This window comes from Brassica rapa, chromosome A04 (genome assembly GCF_000309985.2).
Source record: "Brassica rapa cultivar Chiifu-401-42 chromosome A04, CAAS_Brap_v3.01, whole genome shotgun sequence".
NCBI classification, from domain to species: Eukaryota; Viridiplantae; Streptophyta; class Magnoliopsida; order Brassicales; family Brassicaceae; genus Brassica; species Brassica rapa.
The window spans coordinates 8,249,138-8,265,520 of NC_024798.2; the positions used below are offsets into that span (position 1 = coordinate 8,249,138).

Here is a 16,383-nt window from a genome sequence, read left to right on the forward strand (position 1 = left end):
TCGGTAAAGAGAGACACAACGATGAGGTTTATCGACATTGGGAAAATATGGATTTAAGGTTCGCGTGTTAGGTATGATGTTTGGGGTTAATTAAATATTCGGGTTAGAGTATGAAAATTAGTTTATATTAAGTATGATTATGTTAATTAAATGTGATTTGCTAAATTTAATCAAAACATTGTCGACAATCGATCATTCTTTAGTTTCAAGATAAAATTGACGAACCTAAAAGTCTGGATAAGTATGTGTTGGTGTCAGTATTATAAAAAGAATAGTGATGTCGATCCATTTATAAATTTATTTTGGTAAAAAAATGTAAAACAAACATACAAATATATGAATAGCATAAGCTAATGTCATTTTAAGCATTTTAACCTTCTAATTGCTTTGAATATCCCAAATAGCAACCAAGAATGAGGTTTGAGAGAAAGAAAGCTCAAAACAAGATACAATAGTAATATGAATTAGATGAGATATCTTATGTTGAAAGCACAAAAGGATTGTCTCTGTATGGAAGCAAAAGGAAAATGCTTACATGTGAAGTCCAAACATAGATCTTTACATTCTTAATCACTTCACATGAGCACAATTAGCCATGGGCATTCGGTTCTCGGTTCCGTTTTGGTTTTTCGGTTCTAGAGGTTTACGACCCTTTCGGATATTAAGAAAAATTGGTTTGGTTTAGGTTTTGGTTTGTTGTGTTCTCGGTCCTGTTTATGTTTTTTTCTTTTTTCAGTTCTCGGTTCGGGTAACATAATTAGGAACCAGCTAATATCCGAAATAATTTCGGATCCCACTCGGTTCCGGTTTCTTGGTTAATTCAGATTAAAAAGTCAAAAATTCGGGGTTTCGGATTAAATATCTGATTTTTTGGATAAAATTTTAGATAATTCGGATAATTTTAAATATTTTAGATAAAAATATTTTGGTAATTCATTTTCTGGTATTTCGGTTTGTAAATAGTATTTTGAATTATTTGAGTATTTTAAAACTAAATATGATTAATATTTATAAATATTTAAATTATACTATAGAAATTTGGATATCCATCCGGTTCTTGGTTCGGTTCTAGTTTGGTTCTGGTTCGAAATGGTTCTTTGGTTCTAAAGATATAGAATCTGTTTGGTTAATTGGCAAACCCAAACAGAATCTTTTTAGGTTCAGTTCGGTTCAATCCTTCGGTTCCGGATAAATATGCCCATTCCTAAGCACAATATTTAGTTTTACTCGTTCCATTTTCATTTGCAACATAAGGAAATAGATAGTTTTTGCCAAGAAAAGAAAGACATAGACGGTTAATTCAGAGAACAGAATGGAGTTGGAACCTATAATAGGGTAAAAATGTTCAAAGCATACTGATGAAGTATATCTCAATCCTATAGCAATCTACATGTCACTCGAATCATCTCTCTTAATGTTTCTTAGTTTGAACAGAATCTCACGTCTCTGAAACATTCGACAAGGTGATAAAATCATTGGACGCAGTGCTGTCTCAGGCGGGTTCTGTTTGAGTAAATGACTTCATCAAAAGAAGTGAAACATATTTACAAACAAGAAATCAGTGCTATAAATGATAGAACTACTTTAGGTCCTTTTGCTTGAATGTCTTGTTTAAGTTAAGCAAAGACTTCCATTGACACGGTTAGATGCCAAGTAGTGCTTATCGACATATCCAACTTCGACCAGAAATCTTTTTAATACCATTCTCTTTCATCTTATCCCTAACAAGAGCTACATCTGCCCACCGGTCTAAAGCTGCGTACATGTTTGACAAAAGCACATAGTTACCAGCACTTTGCGGCTCAAGCTTGAAGAGCCGCCTTGCAACTACTTCAGCTATCTCAGAATCTCCATGCACACTGCAACCACCCAGAACCGAACCCCAGGCACTAGCATGAGGTTCCACAGGCATGGCTTTAATAAGGTCATAGGCTTCTTTAAGCTTTCCTGACCGGCAAAGAAGGCTTACAACACAGGAATAATGATCAGGAGATGCCACAATACAATATTCGTTTCGCATCAACTCGAAGTACCTTAAGCCATCCTCAACAAGCTTAACTTGGCTACAAACTTTCAATATTACAGTGAAGGCAACACTATCGGGAACAATACCTTCCTCTACCATTCTCTCAAACAGCCGAACAGCTTCGCCTCCACACCCATGAATACCCATTCCTTCCATCATCGAGCAGTACGAGACAAGATCCCGCTTAGGCATCTCTTCGAACAGTCTTGCTGCTCTCTCCATGTGGCCGCATTTGGCATTCATGTCTATCAAAGCAGGTGTAACATAATGACTAGAAAATCCCTTCACCATGCTCTGATGCAGATAAGTATCAACCTGTTCACATAACTCAAAGCTACCCATCTGGGAACACGCAGACATCAAACTCACCATTATAAACACATCAGGTTTGACATTCTTCTCACACATTTCATAAAACATCTTCACAGCCTCGTTCGCCTGGCCGTTCTGCGCATAACCCGTTATCAAAGCTGACCATGCCCTAACATCAACAACATCACTCGCTTGCTCAAACAAAACCCGAGCCGAACGCATATCACCACCTTTAGCATATCCATCAATCATGGAGGTATATGAAATTACGTCTTTCATAGGCATTTCGTCAAACAACTTCTTAGCATTGACCAAATCTCCGAACTTGACAAACCCATCGATCAAAGCATTCCAAGATCCAATATTACGCTCAGGCATAACATCGAACATCTTCTTCGCTTCCTCTAACTCTCCAGATTTCACATACGCTACGATCAAAGCAGTCCAAGAAACCGCATTTCTCTCAGGCATTTCACCAAACACCTTACGTGCGCTCGATAAATCCTTGCATTTGCCATAGAAATCGACAAAACTTGTGGCCAAGACCACATCTTTATCAAACCCATTTCTCAGAACCAACCCATGAACTGACGAACCAACACGAACCTGCGCATTGTTAGTACAAACTTTCAAAACCAAAGGGAAAGTATACTCATCGGGTCGAGCCAAGCCTGCTCTCATCATACGGACAAGAAGCGAAACCGTGTCAAAGAAGATAAACCTATTAGAGTATCCTTTGATGAAGCAGTTCCAGAGATGAGTGCAGGGATGATGAACACGCTCGAAAACAGAGGATGAGTAAGGAAGAGAGGAAGACGAGAGGAAGATGGAGACGAGATTCTGGTCTTGCTCAAGACCTTTACGGATGATTCTGGCATGGATTTGACGAAGCTGGACCTCAGATTTGCAGAGCCTCAAGAGGGTTTCGATTGACGCCAAGTAAGGGAGAGATGATCTCTGGATCATTCGGCTCGCATATGTACGTATTCGTGTGCTATTTTCATCACAAGAATCTTGGTGTGGTTTTAGTTTACTACAGAGTCTGACAGGAATCGGTCTTTGTGAGAAGAGTTAAACTGTGGGATTCGTAAGAAGCTGAAAGACTTGGAGAAGAGGGTTTAGGGTTTATTTCTCCACGGGAAGTGGGAATAAAATGATTTACTTTTTTTTTTGAAACACAATGGAAATAAAATGAGGAAATCTGTTCGGTATTATTTGACTTTGTCGTGCTATAATTATCGGGACGCCGTTATCTTACAGAAGTTAAGTTAGAGCATCATTAGTGATAGGTTTTTTAAATTGAATCTCTGAACATTAATTTATTAATATTTTAGTGCATAACAGTTTTGTAATTAAAATTAAATCCGTTAGAACTTGTTAAAATTAAAATTAAATTAGTGATAGATTTTTTCTTACTTTTGGTTTTTATATTAATATTTACCTTGAGAAATTTGGATAGAGCTAAACCAATGCACCTGCTCTTAGAGTCTGTAGAAAGGGAAAATATGGCGGTTTAAGAGCATCTCCAACAATGACACCAAATTTGGTGTTGAAATTACAACAAATTTGATGTTTTGGTGTCAATTTTATTTTGTCATTTCCAACAATAACACCAAATTGTATACCAAAAGTAATATTATATATTATTTGATGTTTTCAGTTTAAATTTTTTTATATTTCTGTTATTTGTAATTGATAAATAATAATTTTGTTACATCTAGATTATATTTATATTTTATTATTTGTAAGTGATAAATAATAATAGTTATTTACTAATTTATTTTGAATATAATAATAAAATAAAAATTATTTTTTAATTATATGAAAATAAATTTAAAATACAAATAATATAATATTATTTATGTTTAATTACAAATTTGATAGTAATTGATGTATATTATTAAATGAAACTAAAATGTATTTTAGAAATTTTGTGTGATGAATATTATTACACCAAATGTGAAAATAAATTTAAAATAAAAATAATATAATATATTTATGTTTAATTACAAATTTGATAGTAATTAAACTATATTTTTAAATGAAATATATTAAAATATGTGTTTTAAAGATTTGGTGTGATTAATAGTGTAGGAAATGTTAAATTTGGTGTCTTGTTGGAGATGAAATCACATCAAATTTGGTTTTTTAGTGTCTTGTTGGAGATGGCCTAATTGGGACTGTACTTGCGTCTATGACACTGTTAAGTTGGTCTTTCTGTACTTGGGTCTATGGTCTTTGGGAGATGGAAAAAGGTTTTCTCTTTAGAAAGTTCTCATCTCTATGAGATGATGTTTCTAACCTTTTAGTGGACTTGAAGCTCTCTCTCTCTCTTCATAGTTTCAGTTATAATTGGTCGGCTTATTATCCTCTTTAGAAAATTGCTTATTTCATCCTTAATAATTTTGGTGACTTTTATAATTTAACTTTAATTTAAATAAACTATTTTTCACATTAACTACGTAAATTGTTAACTTTAAGCCAAATCAGTATTGATCAATATAATATTTATCAATCATGTACTATAACAGATATACAATTTACGTTGAGTCAAATGTCATATACTCTTCCATTTCAGAAACATACATATTTTTGAAAAAAAAAATTGTTTCAAAAAGTACCTTGTTCTTTGCATTTTCTAAGCACTTTTCAGATGACTCGAAAAAATAATTATTGAATTGATATTGGTTTAAAATTATAAAAAATACATAATTACAAAATATGTATTATAATAGAAATTTAATATGTTTTATAACTGTGTTACAAACTCCAAAACATACAACATTTTTTTCAAAAAGATGGAGTATTTAGTTTCTACTTCTAGTGAATCCAGTTTGTAATGTGTCAAAAAAATTATCAATATGGTAGGTGCAAATGCTTAAAAACATTTGTTCTCTTGAATCGCTTAATCAATATCTTTGATGAGTCTTGAGTGATGTTCATGACTGAAATGTTCTATAATATTATCACCTATCACTTAGAACAACAAAATATCTACAGATGCCTCTTTTGGTCTGCCTCAAGATTATTTCCTTCCAATATATTGTTACACAAGAATATCCTCCAAAATTATCATAAACTTCCTTTCGGACATATAAACGAAGAATTTAAAGAGATACCGTGATACATAGCATTACACAAACATATATAATGAATGGCATTGCAATCCAGAAAAGAAAAGACAAATCCACCTTGGTGAGCTATTTGAACAAATAAATGTTGGAAACCAAATCTTGGTCGTCTCTCCACCACTGGTGTATCCCATGAGCTTCCTTGTAGTCTTCAGAAGCAGTCCGGTTCACTATCAGCTTAGCAGACGGGATCACGTGAACAGGCTCTTGCACGTCCACTGCGTTACTAACTCCCATCGCATCCATCAGCAAACCTCCCAATGAGTGCTGCATCGCCATCCTCTCAACGATTCCAGCCCCGTACCCAAGTTGCTCCATGTTTCCCCGGTGCTCGAAAAACCCAATGTACTCGGAACACAAATGATCCCCTGGATTCACATGAATGTCAGGTAGCCACAAAGACAAAGCCTTAAGCGGATCTTCAGACAAGTTCCGCTCTTGCAGTTGCAGAGGCTGCTGTGCTTGCTTAAGGGTTCTTGAGAAAGCGAGTCCAGCTGTAACAAGGCTGCCCGCGATTCTAAGCCCGCTCCTGACACGTTCGTTAGAGATCCTCTCGATAGGAGGAGACACAAAGGGAGGGTTGAACAAGAAGGACTTGACGTAAACTCCAGTCTTTGCCAACGTTTTGCCAGCGAGAAGCGCCATCGCTGCACCCATAGAGTGTCCCGTTATCCATAGATTCGAAGCTCCAACAGAAGTAGCCATGCTCCCAACGGCTTGCATAGCGATGTCGAAACGTGATGTACGGTGAAGGCCGTTGCGGATAATGTGGATGTCTAACTCGAGGTCACGAGAAATGGAGCCAGGTTTAGTCAACGTCCCTCTAAAGGCTATGACATAGCGGGGAGCTTTAGATTCGACGGTGGTAATGGTGGTGTCTTCTTGTTGTGGTGGAGGTTTGAGTTGGTAAATGGCGCCGAAGATGGAGAAGTCAGCGTCGTCTATAAGGCGACGGATGAGTTTGAAGTGGAAGGAGTCCCACCATGGAGACGCAAGAGCTTGAGAGCCTTCACGTTGAAGCTGACGGTCGCGCTCAACAATGTAGATCCCTTGAACCAAACAAGCTGCTACACAACGTTGGTGATTTTCGTTTGCCCTGGAACAAAGACATAATCATCATCAACGAGAAGGTTAGAGTATTATATGAGAGAAATGTTTTACCAATCAATATTAGTGAGGTGTGAGGGTCCACAGAGAGTAAAGTCTTCTCTATCAGATGCCATTGATCATCAAAATCCCAATCTTCTTCCTCGACTCTTTTTTTTTTTGCTGGATCGTTCCCAAAATTCAAAGAAAATAACAAAAAAAGGCAGTCAAATAATTGAGATCCTCAAGATCAATCGGGACAGAGAAAGACTCAAAAGATGGAAGCATTGAGAATTAATTGTCCATTGGGAATGAAACTTACTGTTTAAGCCCGTGCCTTGATTGAAGATCGAAACCCACAATTCACCCTGAGAAAAAGGTTGCAGACGGATTCAAGGAATCAACGACAGATTCGAATCCGAAGCAAAGAGGAGTTTGAAAGCAAAGAATTAACTCGAGGTATATGCTTAAACAAAAACTACGCCGTTTTATAGATTATATGATCCAACACGTGCAATCACATGGGTCTCTTTTCTCTCACACGAGACATTTTAACATAATAGAGTGAAGATAACGTCAGTTCTTCATCCTGTATAATCTTTTTATTCGATCTAAAGATTCTAAGAAGAAAAAAAAAATACTCTGTCTTTCCTTCACAAACAGCTTTTAGCTTCCTTTCTTATGCGAACCAAGAAGATCCATTTCAATACGCTTTACTTCTTCCTTCAGCTCTGCTATAGAAATAGGACTTGCCTCCATCGTCTCTTTGTTGGCTAATAAAACTGAGAGATGCTTAAGACACGTAACGTATTCGGTCTTTACTTCCGGAGAATCTTGCAGCTGACTTCCACAACCAAACTAAAGGAAAGAAGCATGAATAAACAATAGTCAGTGTCCCAACATTTTCAATATCATTTTTGGTTTGAGGTTCGCATCCTTTTGGAGAAGAGATTAATTGTTTTACCTCTTTATAAGCTGAAAGACATTGGAGAAGTGCATCTTCAGCTGCATGTGGGTCCCTTTCCTGTAATGTCATGATGATTCAACATGTTTACACAGGATTGTTGTTTATAAGAGTCAAGCATCAATATGAAGTGTGATAGTCTAGAACTTGGCTTCGGTTTGACAAACACATCTCTCAGACTATAATAATTTTCATTTGAAACCTCGTATACAGTACTAACCTTTGCCTCCGGGATCTCATTTTTGCTCGTCTCCAGAACTGCAAGACTCTCAAGAGATCGTAGCTGCAACGAAACAGAAAGGGTCTAAAACACATTGTTCTTAGGAAAACAGAACACAATTGTACCTATTAAGTGTTGCATCTACCAAGACTTACCAATATGACTAAAGCTGCGTGTTCATAATTCCTCAAAGTCTCACTGGATTTTCCTTGTTTCTGCTCTTTGCCCTTTTGGTTTTTCAGCTTAAGCAGAACGTCTTTTGCTATCCTGGTTTCCACCACAAACAAGATTTCCCTTGTTACATTCTTTTTTGTGAAGATAAAAGAAAGCTGAAACTAGGGAGCTAGTAGAGAAAGATATATAGTGATACCAACCTAGATGAGTCTCCAAGATAATTCTTTGCTTTCTCTAGTTTAGATAGAGCTTCACTGTTATCAGTTCCTCTCAACTGAGTAGCCTGAAGCATAAATGTCTTCGCCATGTGCAGAAAGTTTCCACCTATCTGGATGTGTCCTTCTGGAAGTAACTTCTTTTGGGTATTGAGACACCTGACATCAAAATTGTCATAAAGCTTTAGTTCTATATATTTGAGGATCCTCATACTCTACTTCGACACACCGATCAAGATTCTATTATATGCTTACTTTTCAAACAGTTCTTGAGCTTCACTCAGCTGCCCAGATAATTGTAGAGTAACCGCTAATGCTTCAGCTGCAATTACTGTCTCCATTGAGTTCCATCCCTGTGATAGAATTTATTCATCAACAACTTTAAACTAGAAACATAAGAACACAACAACTAAGTTCATCAATGCAAATTTCGCAGTGCATAAGCATATTACTAAGTCCAAACTTAACCAAAATACTAGCTTTCCAATTATAGGACTTAAACTTGCGCATTCTATTAATCATATATCAGCAAGTTGGAACTTTTCTCTTTGGTCCTAGATTAGAAAATGGAGTTTGCAAGGAAAGGAAAAAGATACTATAAAACAGAAGGAAAGTAATATGTTGATTGTTGAATAAGCTAAAGGAAAGTTAAGTAAGACAAAACCACACCTTTGATAATTCCATCATGTGCAATAGTTTCCTCTGTATGTTTTCAGCATCAGCCAGACGACTGGATCGTATATATATCTGGAGCAGCACACGAAAAAAGTGAAACACTAATTCAGATTCACGATGGGTCACTATTCAACACAAAATCAATGCATTGTAAAAATAGAAAGGAACATTCAAATAAGATGCAACGTGTAAGGCGTCAAAAACCTGAGAAAGGTATCTCAGTCTCCTAATATATGTCATTGACTCTCCTTGACCATTATCCTACATCACCAAAACCATAGTTGATAATACAATAAATACAACTGACAAAATGAAACATCAAGATAGCACAAATTTCAGTTTATCATGTAAATATTGACATGCCCCAAGTATTTTAAGAGAATCCAGGATAAGAGCCTCCGCATCTGTGTCTTTTCCTTGCAGATGTAATACCTGTCGATCACATCAAATAATATGTTACAAAGGAAGTTTAAATGAAAGATAGATGACAATAACTTAAGATGAACAGATTTCATGGTAATGTGGATCAATATGCTAAGAACTTAAGAACCAAAATAACAAAAAAAGAAGAAGCATACTGTTTATTACGAGTTTAAAAGAGCCAGTGAAGATTATTAAGGCAACAAGAAAAATAAAACATGACAATACCGTTCCAAGATGATACATTGTCTCTGCATAGTCCGGATGATTATGTCCCAGGACTCGTCTTTTCATCTAGCTTAGTATCACAAGAAATAATAAGAAGAAAAATATAGAAACTGCCAACTGTTAATAAAAAAAAAAATCTGGACATATATACCTTTAAAGCACGCTGCACAGGGAGCCATCAACAAGAGAATTAAAAGTAAGTAGTTAGCATCACAGAATGTAAAACTTATCATTTGAACTGTTGGTGGCACTATATCAAGAGATAATTCGATAATATTAAGTACGGTAGTCAACCTCGTAGCAAGAACGAGCTTCCTCAAGTTTTCGCTGGACAAGATAAAGCTGTCCAAGGTTGTGTAGAGTAGCACCAACACTGCATTGTTAAGAATATTTTTGGATGAATGTCATGTCAGGTAGATACATGGAGGGCAGAAGTGAGCGAACCAACAGGGGCATAGAGTGATACAACTGAAAAGTACAAACAACACAGCCAGATTCTAGATATGTGATAGGTTCTTATCCAAATTTTGAGTGTGATTCTATACATAGAAACTTCTAGAACAGTATTATTAGTTAGATAAATTGACCTAAAAGAAAAAAAGATTTTACAATGTACCCGAAGAGGTTCAAGAGAACGGCAATCAATATAACTGTCAGCTTAAAAAAGATAAAGATTTCTCACCGCACATCTTCAGGACCATAGTACTCCTCCAGTATGCTAACAGCTTCCAGGTATAAGGGCTCTGCTTTGTCGAATTCTTTCTTAACTCTGTATAACTCTGCCTTACGTAGAGGAAGGAAACGATAAAACAATCAGTCTAAGAAGTAACAAGCACTATGATCTTAAGGAGCTAAACATAGAAACTATAAGATTTGAGTAGAGACCAACCAGATTGTTGCATGCAGATGCAACATGTGGATCCCTCTCTCCAAAACCTTCCTTGGCTTCCTGAATTGCCGAACCGAAAAGCCTCTCTGCCGGCTCCAGTTTCCCCTAATTAGACAGAGATAATAGCTTTATTCAGAGGCACAGAAACAAAAACAGTTTGAGTTTCATTCTTCAGATCATCAATCAACCTGAAAGAAATGTTCTCTCCCACTATCAGTAAACACCCTCCACTTAGATGTGTGTATATTAGACACAACCGAGCCGTCCTCAATTCTTTCTAACCCACTCCCATCAGTACTATCTCCAGATCTTGGCTTAATAGGATCATCCTCTGCCAATGCAACGTTCCCACAAAACCCAAGAATTGCTGAAGAAAACAAGAGTGGGATATTACAATCAATCATCACATGACAAAATATCATTAACAATGAGCAGAACAAAACGCACGCACCGGCTTGTCCAGAAAAGATAATCCAAAGCCGAGGATCCAAGAGATGCAACTTCCTTGCATGGCCTCCGCAATCATTCTGATATGAAATCTTTGGTTTCACTGCAATCAAACAGACTCCTCTTAGATCCAATTTTCACAAGATTCTGACAAAACCCAACAAGAAAGTCCAAAAGCTTTTCTATTACAAACTCTTGTCATTAAACAACATTCCTACTCAGACTGAAGTAGGTGCGAATCTAAAAGGCTCAGACTTAGAGATCACATTCAATCAAAGTGTTATACTTTCTTCAAATAGTAGAATGCAACCAGAGAAAAAGAAAAAACTGTTCTATCATTATTGTGTGAACAGCTAAAAGAGAACTAAAAAAGCATTGGTCAAGTCCCAGCATTGCCAAAACTGATAGATCGAAGGAACAGAGTCGAATATTGAAGTTACCGGAGAGTGAAGAAGCAAAAGTGGTGGAGACGGGAGCCCGCGAAGAAGAAAAGGAATGAGTTCGTGTGAGGAGAGCCGACATAATTCGAGTCATAGACATGTTTGGAGGAGTTTTTGTCAATTGCGCTCCAGGTGTTCGACGATATTATGCGGGGATTTGCTCTGTTATTGGATTGGTCATTTTAGATATTATTTACCAATTCTGCAAATGAATTAAACCAGATCAAATTAATTTGGTTGGCATTTAAATCCAAACTGAACTTGAAGAAAGAAACTTATGCAAACCGACAAGCCAAAATTCTCTAACTAAAACTATTTATTAAAGGACCATTTGGTTCCTGGTTGATTAAAAACCTTTTGTAATCAACACAATAATTAGGTTTGGTTACACCTCAACTTTTAAAATGGCTGTGGGATTGACATGTCATCAAATGAAAAAATCGAGGAACTAATCTAATTATTTTGTAAGTCCACATCAGTTTTCCTCAGCTGTAATGAAAATTTTTTTTTACGAATGTTACAGATCTCTTCTCCTCCTATGTCTCCTCCTCTCCTTACTTAATTTTGTTCAGACGTGGGCTGGTCAAACCCCAACCCTTGCAAATGGGACACTGTCCAATGCGACGGGAGCAGCTGCGTCACGAGGATCCAGCTCAGACAGAAGGGGATCCACGGCACTCTTCTTCCGGATCTCCATACTCTCCGATCTTGTCGTCTTCGAAACTAACGTCAGACGGTCGGAGAAGACAGAGCAGCGACGTCAAAGACAGAGCAGCGGGGTCGGAGCCGAGCTCGCCGTCCTCGAAACTCACTCCACACGTCAGAGAAGACAGAGCAGCGGCGTCGGAAAAGACAAAGCAGCGGGGTCGGAGCCGAGCTCGTCGTCCTCGAGACTCATCAAACGTCGGAGAAGACAGAGCAGCGGCGTCGGCGAAGAAGAAGAGCAGCAGCGTCGGAGAGGGTACTGAAGCGGGGCTGGTTGATGGCGTAGGTTGAAGAAGAGCTTGGTTTGACAGCTGAATTAGGTTTAATCAATTGGTTTAGTTAATAAACCAATTTGTAATTGTAACCAATTTTTAATTGTAAACCATGTATCCAAATTTCAATTCGTCAAGAAATACCAATATATAAACCGATTTAGCTATAAATAAATTTTTATTTTATGTTTTTTAAAAATAATTAACAAAAAGTAAATACTATAAAATTAATAATTTTAAAATAAATAATAACAAAAAATGATATTAAATAATATTTAATGGCATATAAAAAAGAGAATTATCCTATGATATCACTAAAAATATTTATGTCACAAATGACAAATATAGACTCTAAAGATTGAAATGACCAAAATATTTTATTAAATGGTTAAATATACACTTATACACTCCTAGGATTTTAACTAATTCAAACCTTAGAGTTTAAAGTTAAGGGTGGAGATTTGAGATTGAGATTTAAAATTTTATAAAACAAAAATTAAATATTAAAAATAGTTTCAAAATTTATTTTGAATTACAAAAAGAAAATTTCAAAAAAAAAAATCAAAAAAAATCAAAAAAAAAATTAATAAAAAAGTTCGAATTTGAAAACATATAATCTAAAACTATAACAAATTTTTTTTTTAATTTTTTAAATTTACTTTTATTTATTTTTTATATATCTAGGATGTTAGGGTCTTTTTACCTATTAAATGAAACATTTTGGTCATTTTCCTCCTTGTGATATATTTTTGTGACCAAAAATTGAAAATGATCTATTTAGGAGAATTGCTCTACAAAAATGATATATTAATCATAAAAAAGTAGCAATAAACCGCTATCTAATGTGCTCGACCTATTATCGCAACCGATGATACAACGTACCTAATAACGCTATTGTATTGTTACATAGCGTTTTCCGATGCTATTAATATTCGATTTTCTTGTAGGGTCTAGCAAAAGCTCAAAACCTTCGATATGAAGATGAGTTGGCGAGAAAGCGATTGCATGTAAGAATGAAAACAATGAACCTCTGTTTAAGAGTTTAAAGATTGTATTTTTACTAGCAAGTCTCTTACTTGAAAATTAGACGGATCATGAAGCTCAGAGACGGCATAATGTGGAATTGGTTAAGATGCAAGAGGAGTCTTCTATCCGGAAAGAGCAAGCAAGGATTGCCACGGAAGAACAGATTCAAGCACAGCAGCGCCAGACTGAGAAAGAGAGGGCTGAACTTGAGCGAGAAACAATTTGTGTCAAATCCATGGCTGACACTGAAGGCAGAGCTCATGAAGCCAAACTTACGGAGGAGCAGAATCGAAGAATGCTTTTTGATAAGATAAATGGTGAAAGGGAGAAATGGCTTGCAGCTATCAACACAACCTTCGGTCACATTGAAGGTATGAAACTTTTAAGCATTGTTCCTGAGATTTATACACTTATTATTCTGTTTAGATTCTCTCGTTTGAAACTGTGTTTTGACATTTATTTGCTTGACAGGGGGAGTCAAGGCTCTATTAACTGACAGAAATATCCTGATTATGACTATTGGAGGAGCTACAGCATTAGCCGCTGGAGTTTACACAACTCTCACTTATTTTTGTGTAGAGTTTCTTTTTTAAAGGAAAAAACGTTTTTCATATCTTTAAGTTGTTTTCAAACTCAGGTTGATGTTCGATCCATATGCTAAAGCTGTATATGACTATCTCAAATTAATAAAAAAACACTGTAAAAGCTAAAGTGTGAATGTATACTGTAGGTACACGTACGGTATACCTTTCCATGCTAGCACATTTCTTTCAAGAGGATTTTGGTGACTTTTCTATAAAAAAAACACCTATGTAACATGTTCGGATCGGATTCTTCTAAAGACAACTCTTGATAGCCATAGAAGAAACATATCATACTTTAAAATGCCACCTTATCAACGCTTATCATTATAGGATAAATTTTTATAATATCTATTAGTGTGTATGTTTTTTGAAATTGTTTAAGCAAATTTGATACACTATCAAGAGCTGCAGAAATTACATTATCAAATTAGATTAATACTAATTCTGTAAAAATACAAAATTTATATAAATTTTTTGTCCGCGGTGTAGCGCGGGTATTAACCTAGTTTGTATAATGAATCAACCAGCCCTTTTTCATAGACATTTTCAATTGCAACCGAACTAATTTAACTGAGATCTAAAATCGAGACAAACAGTTATCTATATTATTAAAATAAAAATACCCATTAAAAATACTCCTAAATTTTTAACTTATTTACACTTCCATGCCACTAAGAATTAAATTAAACTACATATTTTAATGTTTGTCTTTTCCAGTTAGATTAATGTGTTTTCTTTAATCAAATTTAAATTTAATGTTATTAAATGAACATATATATTTTAATGCTTGTCTTTTTCAGTTAAATTAATGAGTTTTCCTTAATCAAATTTAAATTTAATGTCATTAAATGAACCTAAAAATACATCATATTTAACGTAGCTTATTACGGACGACTACGGCCTAATAATGAACTTGAATTTTATTTTTACGAAAACGTGAATCACTTGACGTATGTAATATTTAAAATATATTAACTACAATATAACAAATGCATATAATCTTCCTATACTTTAGTTTGAAATGATCATGCTCAAGTTTTAAATAGTCAACTTACATCATGCATCGATCAATGTACAATATTCAAACCACCTATAGTTTTCGTTTTCCTTATAGGATGTATCAACCAACCAATCATCCTATTGATTTTCTAAGCTTTATAAAAAAACAAATCAATAAATACAAACTCAAAATCTAATATCTTCTATTAATCAAAACAAAATATCTTCAATGTCGTATCTTTAATGTACCTATTAAATATAGAAACTGTAACCATAATTGCACTAATTATAAGAATAGATTTGATTACAACCAATTGATCTATTATTTCGGCAATTGATTTGCTTGCAGAAAAGGAAACAATAAATTTAAAATTTGTAATAATATATAGATAGAGAGATTCCAACCAATTGCCTATATTTGCGTATGATTTTCGCATAATAAGCTTCAAGCTGAACATTGAAAAGATAGAGAGATTTTTTTTAATCTTTTACCGACACAGAACTTAAACAAAATGAAGAGTTCAATGTAATTTTTTTTGTTATACTTCCCGGAATAAAACGGTTACAACATTGACTTTCATAATATAGCCTTCTAACATATTAATGTTATGGACATTTAATAATTATCTTGACGAAAAACAGAGACTATAAATAATTTATTATTAATAAATTTATGAAATTATTTACAATTTGATGACTAATTCATCGCTTTTTTTATATGTTAAATTTTTCATAGAAGTTTAAAAATTATAGTATTTTCTTTAAACATGTATAACTAATTTATAATCTTTTATGCCATACTAAGTCATAATATAATATTTCTTCATATTTTACATTAATAACCATTGTTATTATATATCGTCGACAAATCTCTAATTACGCCTGTTTGTTCTTTTTTTTATATGATATTAAATATTCATCATAAAAAGATGGTTTAAGATGCCAAAAAATTATTTACTTGGTGAATATAATACATCAAATATTACAAATACATCATTTAGTTAAATAAATAATCAAAACCCGAAAATTCATATGAGGGTATGGTAAGTATTAAAAAACCATTTCTATATTATCCAAATACACAAATTATAATTTTATAAATAATATTATTTATATTTAATTTTAAAATAATCAAATATCTATAAATATAATTTATAAATCAAATATAAATTCAAATTATTTAAAGGGCAATTCTCTTAAATAGACATTTTTAAGTTTTTGTCACAAAAATAGACCTCAATAACTAAAATGACCAAAATATAATTTTTTTTTTTGAAAATTTTAACATATATTTTATTTTTAAACCCTAAACACTAAACTTCACCTCATTAACTCTAAACCCTAATGTCTAGATTAATTAACTCTAGGGGTATAAGTGTATTTACTTCTTTGATAAAACATTTAAGTCTATTTTGGTCATTTTTATTTTTAAAATCTATATTTGTGAAAAAAACTTTTTTAGGCTTATCTTAGGAAATTTTTCTTATTTAAATTATCCAATATTTTATCTTTTTGATATGTCCAATATTTTTTATTTTAAAAATGAACCCAACAAAAACAAACAAAGTTC

The 16,383-nt window shown here is 34.3% G+C and overlaps 4 protein-coding genes across 6 annotated transcripts; 1 reads left to right on the forward strand and 3 right to left on the reverse strand.

Moving 5' to 3' along the window:
* Positions 1-1,331: 1,331 nt before the first annotated feature.
* LOC103863731 (putative pentatricopeptide repeat-containing protein At5g37570) lies at positions 1,332-5,096 on the reverse strand. The gene has a single exon (XM_009141483.2). It carries the CDS (start codon positions 3,302-3,304, stop codon positions 1,661-1,663), a length of 1,644 nt encoding a protein of 547 aa, XP_009139731.1. The 5' UTR covers positions 3,305-5,096; the 3' UTR covers positions 1,332-1,660.
* Positions 5,097-5,345: 249 nt separating this feature from the next.
* On the reverse strand, positions 5,346-7,106 carry LOC103863732 (GDSL esterase/lipase At4g10955). Of its 3 annotated transcripts, none has more exons than XM_033289995.1 (3): positions 6,876-7,106; positions 6,631-6,721; positions 5,346-6,565 (listed from the first exon to the last, which is right to left on the reverse strand). In XM_033289995.1, the coding sequence occupies exons 2-3, from the start codon at positions 6,690-6,692 to the stop codon at positions 5,539-5,541; spliced, it is 1,089 nt and encodes a 362-aa protein (XP_033145886.1). In that variant the 5' UTR covers positions 6,693-6,721; positions 6,876-7,106; the 3' UTR covers positions 5,346-5,538. The 3 variants fall into 3 exon arrangements, with proteins under 3 accessions (XP_033145886.1, XP_009139732.1, XP_033145885.1); XM_009141484.3 differs by having other exon boundaries at positions 6,631-6,738; positions 6,878-7,072; XM_033289994.1 differs by having other exon boundaries at positions 6,631-6,738; positions 6,874-7,007.
* Positions 7,018-11,475, reverse strand: LOC103863733 (kinesin light chain 3). Its single transcript, XM_009141485.3, has 17 exons — positions 11,228-11,475; positions 10,792-10,890; positions 10,529-10,707; positions 10,341-10,445; positions 10,134-10,234; positions 9,746-9,824; positions 9,603-9,614; positions 9,452-9,517; positions 9,167-9,235; positions 9,008-9,064; positions 8,798-8,875; positions 8,384-8,481; positions 8,114-8,287; positions 7,895-8,006; positions 7,740-7,802; positions 7,520-7,579; positions 7,018-7,413 (listed from the first exon to the last, which is right to left on the reverse strand). The coding sequence occupies exons 1-17, from the start codon at positions 11,325-11,327 to the stop codon at positions 7,222-7,224; spliced, it is 1,644 nt and encodes a 547-aa protein (XP_009139733.1). The 5' UTR covers positions 11,328-11,475; the 3' UTR covers positions 7,018-7,221.
* A 1,577-nt stretch (positions 11,476-13,052) lies between these two features.
* On the forward strand, positions 13,053-15,199 carry LOC103863860. The gene is made up of 2 exons (XM_033289997.1): positions 13,053-13,601; positions 13,702-15,199. The coding sequence occupies exons 1-2, from the start codon at positions 13,337-13,339 to the stop codon at positions 13,821-13,823; spliced, it is 387 nt and encodes a 128-aa protein (XP_033145888.1). The 5' UTR covers positions 13,053-13,336; the 3' UTR covers positions 13,824-15,199.
* Positions 15,200-16,383: the final 1,184 nt, after the last annotated feature.

Bases quoted from the DNA above. Each gene is read 5' to 3' on its own strand.
- LOC103863731 (XM_009141483.2), bottom strand. From the start codon at position 3,304: ATGATCCAGAGATCATCTCTCCCTTACTTGGCGTCAATCGAAACCCTC.
- LOC103863732 (XM_033289995.1), bottom strand. From the start codon at position 6,692: ATGGCATCTGATAGAGAAGACTTTACTCTCTGTGGACCCTCACACCTC. The intron at 6,566-6,630 runs GTAAAACATTTC...TCTTTGTTCCAG, and splicing joins CACCTCACTAATATTGATTG to GGCAAACGAAAATCACCAAC.
- LOC103863860 (XM_033289997.1), top strand. From the start codon at position 13,337: ATGCAAGAGGAGTCTTCTATCCGGAAAGAGCAAGCAAGGATTGCCACG. The intron at 13,602-13,701 runs GTATGAAACTTT...TTTGCTTGACAG, and splicing joins AACCTTCGGTCACATTGAAG to GGGGAGTCAAGGCTCTATTA.
- LOC103863733 (XM_009141485.3), bottom strand. From the start codon at position 11,327: ATGTCTATGACTCGAATTATGTCGGCTCTCCTCACACGAACTCATTCC. The intron at 8,288-8,383 runs GTAAGCATATAA...TTTTGATGTCAG, and splicing joins GCTCAAGAACTGTTTGAAAA to GTGTCTCAATACCCAAAAGA. The intron at 7,580-7,739 runs GTTAGTACTGTA...ATGACATTACAG, and splicing joins ATGAGATCCCGGAGGCAAAG to GAAAGGGACCCACATGCAGC.